Raw genomic sequence first — 14,791 nt, forward strand, 5'->3', positions numbered from 1 at the left:
TACTTTAGGTCAAAGAATTTTGTCATTACATTGTCATAATGATGTCATGACAGTCAGTTTTTGGTATTCTGTCAAACATCAATGACCAAGTGCTAGAATTGGTCTTTAACCTTGCACAGCTAATTATAATTATCATTGTCAACTTGCCATAAACACAAAAATAGATGCATATTTCGTTAATGTCAGGTTGTCGTGACAGAGACATTTTCTAGTAATGTCACTTTGAATAATGTCACGTTGTCATAATAAGGACATCTCAAACAAATTTAATGTCAAGTTGTCATGACAAAGACATTTTCTAGTAATGTCACTTTGAATAATGTCACGTTGTCATAATAAGGACATCGCAAACAAATTTAATGTCAAGTTGTCATGACAAAGACAAATTCTGGTTATGTCACCTTGATTAATGTCAAGTTGTCATAATGAAGACAACCAAAATAATGTCAACTTGTCATTACCAAATCGAATGACACTTAATGACAACAGTCATAAACGTTTAATGACATTGACATAATGTTTATGACATTTTTATGACTGTGTCATGTCACTCTTATGACAATGTCATGTCACTCTTATGACGGTACCTTCAAGTAAAGTGTTACCGATAATTGTTTAGTATAACAGATGTGTGAGATCAGGAGTGAGCATGCGTGACCTGTGTGGCAGTCTACAGGCCTAAGCATGCAAAAGTAAAGTCTTCCTGACTGATCTTAGTCTAGAGCTTCATTTGGTTGACATAAATAAATACAAAGTTAATGGAAAGACAGGATTAGGTGCAAATTCACCCAGGCATATTGCAAAATTGCAAATAGTTGAAATTTGCAAAATTTGACAAACCAATTTGTGCGAAATTCAGAGACTTTATGGATCTGCTTTATTAACGAGCAGAGATTAGTGGGAGAGGGAGAGAGACTGGAGACTAATAAGAAAAGGAACAGGAGTTCCTTGTGAGAACATTCAAAGGCTGAACTGGTGGTCAAGCTGTTAAATTCCTGTGAACATAGCAGGTCAAAAAAATTGCATCACTCTCCCTTTTGTTTATCATATCTGTCTATATTCCAGACTGGAACCTCACTTCTTATGGTTCTCCGTCTCCATTGGAACGTGGGGAGGGAGCTATGATCCTGCCTATCGCCCTCTCCCACCTCACCCCGGCCTTCGTCTCTATCATTGGCACTGGAGCCATTGCTGCTGCCGTTATGTCATCAGCTGACTCTGCTTTGCTCTCTATAGCCTCCATTTTCACCTGTAACATCTACAAGACTATCCTGAGGCCCCAGGTGAGAACAACTAGGATTGGTTCTTAAATTCCTACAACACAAAAAAACAGGAGACAATGTTCATTTGTCTTTTTCATAGGTTTGAAGGACTTGAATGAGTTGGAAGGGACTGCGATTGAAATAAGAATAATGAAGGCGCATTGTGGAGAAAAAGGCAGTTGATAAAGTAGAAGAGTAGAATGAGAAAAGATTGATAAAATGTGAAACCTTAGCTCCATTACTTCACTGAAACCATTTTTTTCTTGCTATCTCTTTTTTGTTTAGGCATCACAGACAGAAATCCAGTGGGTGATCCGTGCTGCTGTGGTTGTGGGAGGCTTGATTGGTGCATCACTCACCACCCTTAAAAATAGTATCATTTGGATGGTGTTCATCGGTACTGAAGTGACCTACATATTGATCTTCTCTCAGCTCGTCTGCGTCCTCTTCTTCAGCATATCCAACTTCTACGGAGCCATTATGGGCTGGCTGACAGGGTTGGTGTTAAGACTGCTCAGTGGAGAGCCATCAGTAGGGTTACCACCAGCCATACACTTCCCAGGATGCACTCTTGAGGACGGCGTCTATGTCCAGTACTCTCCAGTGAGGACCATCTCCATGCTGTCTGCCATCGTTGCCAACTTGTTGTTCTCCTACCTGGCTTTTGTGCTTTTCAACAAAGGGTTGATTCCTGAGAAGTGGGATGTGTTCAAATTGAAATCCCAGCACTCAGCAAAACCGATGACACCAACAGATGTCGAGAAGGAGACGCTTGATGAAAAAGACTCTCACCCGGAAACCTTAGAGCCAATGATGAACACCAAATGTTAAATATGTTTATGAAAAATAATAATAATAATAATAATGGGATCCATTGTCAACCATTTGTTATTGTGTAATTGTTTCGGGTATATTATTTCGGTAATAAATATATTAAATATGAATTTATTTGTATTTTTATTGCCTTTTGGTAGCTCTCCATGCTGACTGACTCATTTAGCCACTGGATCATCACACTCAGGTCCAAAACTGAGCGCTTAAGGAGATATACTTTGCTACATTTGATATATATTATAAGGTTATTATTAAATTTATTCGGATGTTGTATACTATACTTAAGTATACTATACTGTACAATACTATGCCGTATTACATTTGATATTCCGCAATACTGCTATATTCTGAAATACTGCTGTGTTATAGTGTCCACAACATATACTTAATTGTATTTCTATGTTTTTTTAAATATATATTCTTAATTCATCCTAATAGACAGTACAAAGGAAAATGTATTTCACTTGAACTCAAAGTGACCGTAGCAACTATTCAGTTACCGTTGACATGCAACACTCCAAGAGAAAATTTGCATTTTTTTATGTGGATGTCAAAGTGATGGTAAATGCAGGCCACTGAAGAAATAAATTCCCCAGTTCTTGCTAGAATCTTTTGTTTAAAAAAAAAGTTTTGGATGGATCTGGATGCACATCCTCAGGCAGGACTCTACTGGCTGTTACTTTGCAAACTCCAAACTAAAAGTTACCAGGCTTTTTCATCAGGGCCCCTCAGCTGTGGAGCCCCCTGTCTGAAAATCTGAGGCTGGTAGAATCAGTGAGATCTTTTAAATCCCTTCTCAAAACTTAGCATTTTAATTTTTTTATTAAAGCCAGCACAACATTTTATTTGAAACACGGCTTATCTGTTTTATCTAGGTATTATCTTTTATTGTTGTGTGTTGTATTACATTATTTTAACTGTCTGATGACTTTTTTTTAGCATCATTGCAGTCCTGACATGTTTAAATCCTGGTTTAACCATGTAAAGCACTTGCAACTTTATTTTGAAAAGTTATGAGGGAATGCATATTCTTGCAGGCCTTATTGTGCCAGTATAAGTATCCCCCTCCAACAATCCACACATTTGTCTTACCGTTTTAGGACAGGTAAACCCTTCTTCATGAAGAATGAACATGCACAGCCTCTCACTGAAGATGCTTATTTCAAACCCAAACTCTTTGTTTTCCAGATTCAGTGTATTTGTTTGCCAAAAGGGATATAGCCTATGTGATGTGGTATACAGTCAATGCAGTCTGAAAGAAAATGTATCATCCTTGAACTAATTCTAGGAAAGTAGAACTTCAGTTCAAGGTTATTAGGCATGGCATGAAGTATAAAATACTTGATGGTAGGAGAGCGACTCTGCATTACAGAGAGTCTGAAAGAAGTTTATCCCATTATAATGAATACTACCAGGCTACTTCTACTATTCAGGATACATCTACAACAATATGCAAAGGCAGGCTATCATTTTCAATGGAAACATGACTTACAGGAACAAAATATTGTCTACAATGCTTTATTCAGTTCAATGTATATTTCGATTGAAGTAGATGCAAATACAAATACACTGTGCAATAATAGTTATAATAGTTATTCTGTCTGTATATATAATATTTCAGTTATTGTGGATTCTTTACTGTTTTTTATTGCTTATTTGCTATTTATAATATTTATTTTTAAATCTTGTTTTTTTTTTACTATGTCTCTTGTTTGCACTATACCCAATGCTGCTGTAATCCTGTAAATGTCCCCGCTGTGGGACTAATAAAGGATTATTTTATTTTATCTTATTTTATGTAACAGTTGTCCACCTCTCCCACCCCATGCGGGACGCCCTGGCAGCTCTGTGCAGCTCCTTCAGCCACCGGCTGCTGTGTGAAGGAGAGGTACCACAAGTCCTTCCTTCCTGCTGCTGTCAGGCTGCACAACCAGCTCTGTCTGCCATCCCAGTAGACCACGAAACAAAACACTAATAAATCTGATTTTTGACTGTATTGCACAGTCAAATATACTGTGCAATACTATAACTATTGCATGTTCTCCCTGTGTCAGCGTGGGTTCTCTCCGGGTTCTCCGGCTTCCTCCCACAGTCCAAAGACATGCAGCTTAGGTTCATTGAAGACTCTAAATTGCCCGTAGGTGTGGATGTGAGTGTGAATGGTTGTTTGTCTCTATATGTCAGCCCTGTGACAGACTGGTGACCTGTCCAGGGTGAACCCTGCCTTCACCCATTGACAGCTGAGATCGGCTCCAGCACCCCTGCGACCCTTAACTGGATAAGCATGTTACGGAAAATGAATGAATGAATACTATAACTATGTCTATAATTATTCTGTCTGTATTTATACAATTTTTTTGTTATTGTGGATTTTTTATTTTTCTTACTTACTTACTTACTAATTTAAAATACTTGTTTGTTTTTTCTACTATGTCTCTTGTTTGCACTATATCTATGCTGCTGTAATCCTGTAAATTTCCCCGCTGTGGGATTAATAAAGGATGATCTTATTTTATCTTATTTTATGCAACAGTTGTCCACTGATTCACAATCCACACCAGCTGGTGGCGGTAGTGCGCCCTAACGTTGTTTGCCAACCGGCATATAAGAAAAGAAGAAGAACGTATGCGCAGTACGCATGCGCAGTTCCTGCTTGAATCCTATTGGTCCGTTTCAAACTCAGACCGCGGCTAGGTTGTGTTGTTGTCTTTAGCTAGCTAGCACAGCTAATGTCCCATAAATAACTGACAGGTAAGTGTTTTTTATTTTTATTTTCAAGGTGTGGTTTTCTCGTGTAGTTCTTTCCAGACTTGTTAAAATGAATGTTATCAGTTGACAGGTGCGGCTGCTAGTCACGTGAACATGTCCAGCTAAGCTAGCATTAGCATTAGCTAGTTTGCTAGAAACGTCTAGTTGACAGATTTGGCATTTTTTGCTCTGTTTTGGATAACTTTCATGTCCTTTTGTTTATTTGCTGCAGGATGATGGACTCATGTCTGAACCACCAGGCTGACAGACCAGAACAGGTAGAGGTCGACGATTTGAAGAAAGATCTCTCATCTGATTTTAGCACCTTACCAGACCCGCAGGTAAACCTGGATATGTGAGGGTAATTCACAATGAAGCCAAGGATACTTATATCAGCATATCATAGGTATATTCTAACATTATACAGCACCAGTCAAAAGATTGGACACACCTTCTCATTCAACTACTTTGAAGAATGTAAAATATAAAACATATTCTGGTTTGTTGAGCATTTGTTTGTTTACCACATAATTCCATATGTGTTCCTTCAATATTAATCTACAATGTAGAAAAAAATATAGAAAAAAACATTGACTGAGAAGGTGTGTCCAAACTTAACTATATATATATGTATATGTATATATATATATATATATATATACATATATATATATATATATATATAAAATAATATATATATATATATAAAAAACATTGAATGAGAAGTTAAGTTTGACACACCTCATTCAACTTTTTTTTTTAAATTATGTTTTTCTACATTGTAGATTAATATTGAAGACATCCAAACTATGAAGGAACACATATGGAATTATGTGGTAAACAAACAAATGCTCAACAAACCAGAATATGTTTTATATTTTAGATTCTTCAAAGTAGTTGAATGAGAAGGTGTGTCCAAACTTTTGACTGGTACTGTATATTATTTGTGGAATATATAGTTTTGCCCAGAACAAGAACATTCTGTGTTTTGTCCCCCCCGATTACTCAAATTGAAAGTGCATAATGAAGGGATCTTACAATGTCTGGTATGAAGAGGAATGATTACAGCAAGCAAACAAACCAAAAAAGTCTTTCACTTTCCTCTTGTTGTTTTTGATTATTTTCCTAATGTGTTGCGCAGAATTCCAGCATTGAGGAGAGAGAGCACCTTCAGGTTTACCTCCGTGTCCGACCCTTCAGCTCAGCAGAGAGCAATATTGGAGAATCACAGGTAAAAATGAAGAATGTACGAAGAGTTGATCAGAAACAAATGCCAGTTTGCTTGGTAGCTGCTTGGTTTTGTGGTTGTTAAAACTCTGATCATGATCTTTACTCCGAAAAACTGACTTTATGACCCCCCCACCCCAAACAGGCTTTGCTTTTCAGTTCAAATGTTCCGCTGTCAAAAGTCAAACATGACTGAATTCCCCTGATAAGTTAGTTGATGCAACTGCAGACCATTTAAATAAATGTAACGACAATCAGAATAATTCTGGAAAGAAAAGATGAATATATGTTGACTTCTGTCTGCCTTCCTCTTTTATTTTTAACAGGACTGTGTTACCATCGAGCCCCCTGATACGGTTCTGCTGAAGCCTCCCAGTTTGTCCCTCTCAGCGAGGCTTAGCGCTGACAAATCACTTCCACAGACTGGACAGCGCTTCCAGTTCTCTAAGGTTGGTGTTTCTTGGCAGATAAGGCAGCCAACAAAGTTTAATGATGAGTATTGACATTTCTTAATAATATACCGCCATTCATTTTTTTTTTCATCAAGTTCCTACTCATTACCTCTCTTTTTGATAGGTGTATGGTCCTGAGACAATGCAGAGAGAGCTCTTTGAAGGCACAGTAAAGGATTTGGTGAAAGATGTTCTCGAAGGGGGGAACTCGCTTGTTTTCACTTATGGAGTTTCCAACGCTGGGAAGACCTTCACATTCTTAGGTGGGTTCCTCTTTGTTATTTTAGGTTCTACTTTGTTTGGTCTATTTATACCACAAACCATAGCTCGGCTAGCTGTCAGGAGACTCTGATATTTTGTCAATAAACTCTGAATATCTGCTCTGCCTTTGCTAAAACTTATTATTCAAGTCAAGTGTGCTCTATGTAGTTGAAGCATCTGGTCGGAATAATACATAGCATTTCTAACAAATAATAGATAGCATTTCTAACAAATAGGCTTGCAAGTGGCAATGCTATTTTTATTTTCTTGCACAGTAGTTATTTCATTTTCAATCTAATAAAGCTTAATAAAACTATCCGTAGTCCATATCACCACCTACTTTGTCGTGTGTAGATGCTGTGCTTGTAAAGTCAATGAAATACATTTAGGCTTTGTCTTATCAGCCAATAATTTATCGCCTACAATTTTATTATTGGAATAATGCATAGCAACATAAACTACCCATTATCTGCCGATAATTAATCAGGCCTGATTTATATCTTTCATCTCAAATGATCTATACAATCGTGTTATCTGCTCTTGTTGCTCCAGGTCCAGATGCTGATGCTGGTATCCTGCCCAGGTCTCTCAATGTCCTTTTCAGCAGTATTGAGGACCAGGTTTTCACTGGGATGAACATCAAACCTCAACGCTGCCGAGAGTTTACGAGGCTCACCAGGGAGCAGCAGGCTGAGGAAGTGACGTTCAAGAGAAACTTCTTCAGTCAGTTTAAAGAGGTAACCCGTTACTTAGCAGAGCAGCAGCGCCAGTCCTCAATTATTGTCTACACAGGTTTCATTCAGACACAGTACCAGAGTAAACCCCTATTAATTTTAAGTAAAGATTTTTCTGGTGTACCGGTTACTATTTTACTCAAGACTGATGTTGCCTAAATGGGAGCTGTTCAGCTTTCATCCTTTAACCCAAGTTAGTTTGGAGGTTGAGCTCCCGTCACACCTGCGGTTACTATGCAACCAGAGCCTGCACAAAGTCATGATGATGATGATGATGATGATGATGATGCATTTATCTAGCATCGAGGCTTACTGCTCATTTGTCTCTTTCAACCTCATGTTGTGACGTCCTTGAACGGAAAGGGTGAAGCAAGTCCTGTGGAGCTGATTGGTTAATTCCTGTCACATGAGCTCTAGTGCACAGAATGATCCAAGTCATTTCCACACAGTGAGGCATATAGCTTATTAATTACTACACTGGATCTCGAATTTGTACTCCATATCGGACGATACGCAAAGCCCAGGTACAGCCATCAGTAGTGGGACTGAAAAAGACGGATCGGTGCATCTCTAGGCCCAACATGAGAGAAGTTTTGCCTTCAGGGATTTCTGCCAGAAAACCCTTTCTGGGGTTTAGTAACAAAGGTTTGAAATAAACTAAAATAAATCCGTTCTGACAGAAAGCACTTCAACATACTCCCATATGCTTGGCGGTTTGTGGACAGACTTTTTTTTTTTTGAGGTTTAAATGGTCAGATAGCCACCTACTCCTGATATACCCGATGGCATTTGGAGGACTGTACGTCTTTGGTCTTTAAAGCTGGTAGCGTAAAAGTGAATACCCCCCCCCCCCCCCCAGAAGTATACGACTTTTGAATGCCTTAAAAATGAAACCCAGGAGCTTTTTTTGGATTGTCTTAAAAATGTTTGTTTTTTGTCTTTTGTTACTTTTTAGTAATAACTCTTGTGTAGTGCTTTGTAACATTTGCTCTAAAACGTTCTTCAATGAATAAACTAATTTATTTTACTTTGCCTTTTAGAATGAGAAGATCAATGCCAGCCTGTTGAACTCGACCAACAAGACTCTCCTTGAAGGCAAGATTTAGATTTTTCTTTGAATCTATTATTGGTTGTTTTCTTTTATTGTTGCTGTTTATTTACTCTGCAACATCTGAAAGGAATGCCTAATAATCTTATTGTGTTCTGTTGTACAGAAAAGTGGCACATGAAACTACAGGTCAATTATTTGTAGCGTTTGCCTTTGTTGCAGGCTCCTCCATGCTGGGCACGACTGTAGGAGCGGAGGACAAAATCAGCCTGGCAGTGGAAGCCCACGCTAAATTCTCTGTTTGGGTTTCGTTCTGTGAAATCTACAATGAGAACATCCACGACCTCCTTGACGTGGCACCCATCGGGGCCCCGAGGAGGACCGCACTGCGCCTGTCACAGGACGTCAAAGGCAACCCCTTTGTCAAAGGTCTGAAGGGTTGGGTGGGGCAGAAACATACCACAAAACTTGAAAAGCAGGAAGTTGTTTTTACATTATAACAATGCAGGGATTTTAAACATAGATTTGATCTGTGGCAAAGTAGATAGTAGATAGGTCTGTTTCCATCAAATTTGCCAATTCTTTTCTCCAAAACAATCCATTTACTTTTCTTTCTATCTCACCAAATGTACAATATTCACTCTAATGTGTAGTGATATTCATTGCAGCTCTTGTTACAAAATGAGTAGAAATTTCGAGTAGTGTTACCTGTCAGTTTCATAGGAATCTTTTGTTTTATCCCATTTGTATTTAGATTTGCGATGGATTCAGGTAAATAGTGCAGAAGAGGCTTACAAGGTGATGAAGCTGGGCAAGAAGAACCAGAGCTTCTCCTCCACCCGACTCAACCTGGTCTCCAGTAGGAGGTGAGGCTGACAGCCAGCAGCATGCAGACATATTCAGCTCAAAGTTTTTTTTATTACACAGCAACTTAACACTGAGTTCAAAAGTCAGATACACATGTACTCCTGGATCACCAGCTTTACCTGCAACAATAACCATTGGTATATTTTGTGGAATACAATGGTCAAAGATTTTGTACTATAATAATATTCTCCACAGGTGTTGTTGCAGTGACAGGTGTACATCACATCATATTGTGAACAGAATATAAATTTCCTAAATTTCAATTTTTTTTATTTGGATTATTCATTGACTTCAAATAAGCATTATTATGTGTTTATTGCCCATTGAGAAAGGCAGACTATCTGTTCATGACTATCACATTTCTATGCCCTTGCTTTATTGTGGTTGTAGTTTTGTCCACTTTATAACTGTGTTTTATGCATTTTATTTTTCCATGTTTTTGTGCTTATTTCTTGTGGTAATTTATCTCTTAAGATCCTGTTTATTCCCTCTTAATACAAATTTACTTAAATGTTTGATCCATTTTTTTCCTTCTCTTTCTGCAGTCACAGTATTTTCTCCATTCGCATATTGAGGATTGACGACATCGGGAGTCCGAGGGTCCACGCAGTCAGCGAGTGAGTGACAGTTTAGACATCGCACATATAAACATGGTTTTAGGCTGCATTGAAAATGTGTGAAAAATAAAGCATTTTGTTTAGTGAAGCATGAGGTGTTGAACATGGATGTAAAGCGTCTGCTCTTGGTGTCAGAGTTATCATGTCCTTGATGTGTTTTTCATCAGGTTGTGTTTGTGTGACTTGGCTGGCTCGGAGCGATGCGCCAAGACCCAGAATAAAGGAGAGCGCCTCAAAGAAGCCGGAAACATCAACACCTCACTGCTCATCCTGGGGAAATGCATCAACGCACTACGACACAATCAGCAGTCCAAGTGAGATTTTTTTACCCATCCGTCATTCTCTAGTCATCTCTCATTTGATAAGGAATCTATAGGATTTATGGAATATAAAAGGGTCACTCCATAGTGCTAAAATCACAGAACGTTAACACCCATGGCTTTTTTTTTTAATTTATCCTCCTTTAAGCACACTGTTTTGGTTATTTGTATGGTTGTATTTTTGCTCTTTTCAAACTCCCCTGAGGTTGCTACTTACAGCAACTACAAAAAAAAAAGATAAACCCTACTTTATACGACCTACAGCAGTTGGACAAAGTTTGTGGCCAGGGTAAAAAAAGTATATCTAGCAGCTAAAGAGCCAGATAGTTTTCTAGTGGAGGAATTGGTGGAGACCAAACCAGAGTTAAAAGGAAAATGAATATTGGACTTTAAGCAAATGAGCACAAACCCAACTTCTATACGGTGATCAAATTGCCTATTGCAATGATAGGAAACTCTTTGGAAACACCTTTATCGTAATCATTTAATAAGCTGGGAAAAAATGTGTCTTCTTCTGCCCCCTATTGGCCGAACATTGATTAAGAAATTCTACACATGTTATGCCTCAATTCAGCTTCAAGAGTGTAGCAGCACAAACCGTTCAGAATGCACATATATCAATGCCAACTAAGCTGTTCCCTCCCTCAGGCTGCTTCAGCATGTTCCCTTCAGGGAAAGCAAGCTGACCCACTACCTGCAGAGCTTCTTCCGTGGTCGAGGTAAAGCCTGTATGATCGTCAATATCAACCAGTGCGCCTCCATGTACGACGAGACTCTCAACGTCCTCAAATTCTCTGCTGTGGCACAGAAGGTGCGTACACATTTTCATTTTCTCTCTTATTGTGCTTTGTTCTCTAAGAGTGTTCCCCCTTTTCTGAGTGTATAATTGGTTATTATTATATTATGTCTAATATCTAATATCTTTTGGTTGTTTTTCCTTTTGTCTCCTGTCTGCTTCCAGGTTGTTGTTCTGTCCACCAGGCCCCCTCCCATCATCATGCCCCAGAGGTCCGCCGGTGAGATATCCTTCATCATCAACAATGCTGAGAGAAAGGCTCTGCGGAGCAGCGGGAGGAGCTCCATGATTGGCTGGGATACGAGCCTGGAAGATGTACAGGTGGGGTGGAAGTCCGGTCACATCAAGAGCTTCTTGCTTTCCTTTATTACAGTTTATACAGTATTTTAGTGCTGCAGTTACGTTCCTTGGATTATCACTTGAAATAGTTTGTCAATGTTGTGTTTAAATCTTTTGTCCAGGAGGATGAGGATGATGAGTATGATGAAGACCAGAGCCTGATGGAGGGCACAATGGATCAGACGGGCAATGAAGAAGACGCCTGTGAAAGTGATGAAAAGATTCTCATCGGTGAAAGGTTTCACCAGGTCAGTCCCTTACCAATATTGGATCCCATCGGCTATGCGTCTGGCGACTGATGAGCCTCTATTGACTCGGGGCTATATTAGGATTTCGGTTTACCTATCAGATATCCAGGCCAAGACTTCCTTCTCCTACACTGCTCATTGTTAACAGTCCGGTTAGCAACTTGAGATGCCAAGTAGCCAGTGTACAAGCTTCATTTTAACCATCATGAGCCAAATCCTCTTCAGACAATAGCTGATGGGTTTCGAGATTGCATTTCGGGTTTTTGCCAAACAGATTGGTATTTTACATTGAATCAAAGCCTGCTCGAAAAGCGATTGGTCAATACTACACGGACCACAAACGGAAACCAGAAGGCTTTCAATACCAAAAACATACCTGTTTATAGAGATTAATCCCTTGGGATTTTATCCGTTGAATTGTTGCCATTTTAAGAATAATTTCACAGATTTATCTTGCCGACAGACAGCTCATCAGACAGAGAACTGAAGTCTAAAATAAAAATGGATCTTGTCTATGCTGCTTTGACAACAGAGTCTTGTGACTTTGAAGAGAGCATAGAGATATTATTTTTATTTTCACTTCAGTTCCCCCTCAGAAAATAGTCTAAACAGAGACTTGATTTGTTGAGGTAAGCTTATTTATTTAAAACATTTTTAACTTAACTTTATTTCATACTGTTCCCTATTTTATACGGTCTTAACCCCTTGATTAGGAGGAGGTAAGACCTGGATGTAGGATTTTTTTTTTTCTACGGAGACATTTTTTGTGATTCACAAGGTTCTATTGTCCGAGCAATGAGCACTTGTTTCCTTCTAATTGCTCATTGCAGGATGATCAGTCGTGAATTTCCTGTTGTTTTTTTTTTCAAGTTTCTGCTTGTGCTGCATGTATCGTAGCCTGTTCCTATAGATAGATGGATGGATTTAACATTTTTATTTTAATAAATAGGACATGTACAAAAAATTGAAATCAGTCTTACTTATAAGAACATTTCTTTTCAGTGTGAAAAGTCTTTATTGTTGTTTGATACTATTTTGTGTCCCGGTCCTCAGAGGCAGTTGGCCCTGTTGAAACAGCTGCAGGTACAGCTGAAGAAGGAGCGAGCCGAGAGCCTGCTCATGGAGGCCCGACTCAGAGAGGAAATCAGCAGAGAGTTCTCAGAGATCTTCTCCGAGATGCAGAGTGACTATAAGTGAGACTTTTTTTATACATATATATTTATATTAATGTATGATGTTACCAGGATTTGCGTATGATAATTAAGTCATACAAATGTCTGTGTGTGTGTGTGTGTGTTTGTTTTAGTGACCGCCTGGCGAGGGAGAGCGAAATCTTAGAGGAGCGAGCAGAAAGGAGGTTGGAGATCTTCAAGAGCCTCATCGGCAAAATGGGCAGCGCTGGACCCAGTCAAGACCCACAATCCATGGTAACACACTCTCCTCTCCTTGCATCCCACTTCATGTATTGTGTTATTTGTTTACTTCTTGGTTTGGTTAATGTTACGAATGCTAAAACAGTGATAGCATTAATGTAATGATTAAACCATGAATGAAAAGGTGCCTATAATATTGTATCTTAGTGAAAAGATTCTTATGCTACACTCACACTTCATACACCCAGTTCAGGGTAAAAATAAAATATCCATTATTTTTGTTTTCAGAGCAAAGATAATTTATAGGTGTCTAACATTCCATACAAAGTCAGGCAAGTTATTTGGCCTCATTTTAACATCCATTATGTATTACGCAAGCAGAAAATTGTTCAAATATTTGCTTACTCTAGCAAGTATGATTTTAAGTATCTGGCTCCAGGATAGTGAGGTATACTTGTGGGGATCTGCTCACTGATCTCCTCGACTGATTTGTCTGATGTTTCCTACCTCCCTCAGGAAACATCTCTAGCTGAGGCTGCTCATACATGTCTGGGTTCAGTCCGAGCAGGGGCTCAGGAAAACAGGGGAGACGCTGGAGAGGAGCTGGAGAGGAAGGTGTTGGAACAGAGTGAGCACCAGCTGACAGTCCAAGGGCAGATGCCTCACAAACACAATGGTAAAACCGCATATGAATCCATCAGTCTTAATCTGTGTGAGAGGCAAGTGGAGGAGAAAATTACAAACAGAGCTTTGCTGCTTTCACTGTAAGTTTAGGGGTTCTAGAGGAGTGATGCTCAGATAAATGTAAACATTCCAGGCATTCACCAGCATGACTTCCATGGGTGTTTTATCTTAGACCCAGCAAACAATTAACAATGAACAGTTTCAATATGCTAACAATCGACTGCATCAACCAGATGTAACAATCACTGGTACAAGGAAAAAAAAAAACAACTCCAGCCAAACTCCTTGTTTCTGCTGCTTTCAAGCCACCTTTGGAGGCAAAAGCAGTACGTGATAAAGCAATACTAGAAGTAATTGCAATTTACATTGGCATATAGATAAGATGGAGGTAACTTAAGTGAAACTCCTCCTAACGCACACTCCTCCGCATTTAGATTTTAGATTTTTGCCTTTTAGGAGAGTGTTTGTTTGGCCTTTGTATAGTGTAATACACAAGTGTAAATAGTTTATGTGTGTTGCAAGTGCAAATGCTACTTCAATCCCCAACAGGACGATTTTGTCTTTCTTTGACTCTTGCATTGCTGGCGTTTATGTAAACATTCTCAGTGTGCAGTTGGAATAAGAGACAATGTGCAGTCACATATGTTAATATGAAAGTGACAAGAATTAAAAAAAAAAAGTTTTTTACTGAGGTAGATTCTGGTTGCTTTTCAAAGTTGATAAACATTGTTATGTATAATATATACACAGATATTTGTGTTATTTTTATTCCAAAATCTAGCTGGATAGTTTAAAATAAGTATGTTTTTTGTTCAGTAAGGAGAGAAATAGGACTCTTTCCTCACGAGGAGCATCATTTTTTGGTAATGTTTTATTTTATTCTTTTTTTTCCCCATGAATTTAGTGGTGAGTTTGGCAGTGACATGGCTAGAATACACCTTTTTTTTCATGTTCTTTGTCACCTTTTTTCACCCCTGAAAA

At 38.7% G+C, this 14,791-nt stretch overlaps 2 protein-coding genes across 3 annotated transcripts in view; both read left to right on the top strand.

The window, feature by feature from the left end:
• LOC129092712 (high-affinity choline transporter 1-like) overlaps positions 1-2,093 on the top strand; it is an 8,108-nt gene extending 6,015 nt beyond the window's left edge. Inside the window, exons 7-8 of the mRNA XM_054600730.1 lie at positions 1,066-1,283; positions 1,548-2,093. Coding sequence (XP_054456705.1) covers positions 1,066-1,283; positions 1,548-2,093 — 764 coding nt within the window. The remainder of the gene's footprint in view (positions 1-1,065; positions 1,284-1,547) is intronic.
• Positions 2,094-4,761: 2,668 nt separating this feature from the next.
• The window catches only part of kif20ba (kinesin family member 20Ba), a 44,383-nt gene continuing 34,353 nt past the window's right edge, over positions 4,762-14,791 (top strand). For both annotated transcript variants that reach the window (XM_054600498.1, XM_054600499.1), the window contains exons 1-17: positions 4,762-4,847; positions 5,077-5,185; positions 5,986-6,075; positions 6,398-6,520; positions 6,648-6,786; positions 7,337-7,521; positions 8,559-8,613; positions 8,789-8,995; positions 9,321-9,432; positions 9,979-10,050; positions 10,218-10,364; positions 11,019-11,181; positions 11,332-11,487; positions 11,628-11,753; positions 12,807-12,946; positions 13,060-13,180; positions 13,643-13,802. In XM_054600498.1, coding sequence (XP_054456473.1) covers positions 5,078-5,185; positions 5,986-6,075; positions 6,398-6,520; positions 6,648-6,786; positions 7,337-7,521; positions 8,559-8,613; positions 8,789-8,995; positions 9,321-9,432; positions 9,979-10,050; positions 10,218-10,364; positions 11,019-11,181; positions 11,332-11,487; positions 11,628-11,753; positions 12,807-12,946; positions 13,060-13,180; positions 13,643-13,802 — 2,104 coding nt within the window. In that variant the 5' untranslated portion in view covers positions 4,762-4,847; position 5,077. The remainder of the gene's footprint in view (positions 4,848-5,076; positions 5,186-5,985; positions 6,076-6,397; positions 6,521-6,647; positions 6,787-7,336; positions 7,522-8,558; positions 8,614-8,788; positions 8,996-9,320; positions 9,433-9,978; positions 10,051-10,217; positions 10,365-11,018; positions 11,182-11,331; positions 11,488-11,627; positions 11,754-12,806; positions 12,947-13,059; positions 13,181-13,642; positions 13,803-14,791) is intronic.

Source organism: Anoplopoma fimbria, chromosome 6 (assembly GCF_027596085.1).
Source record: "Anoplopoma fimbria isolate UVic2021 breed Golden Eagle Sablefish chromosome 6, Afim_UVic_2022, whole genome shotgun sequence".
NCBI classification, from domain to species: domain Eukaryota; kingdom Metazoa; phylum Chordata; class Actinopteri; order Perciformes; family Anoplopomatidae; genus Anoplopoma; species Anoplopoma fimbria.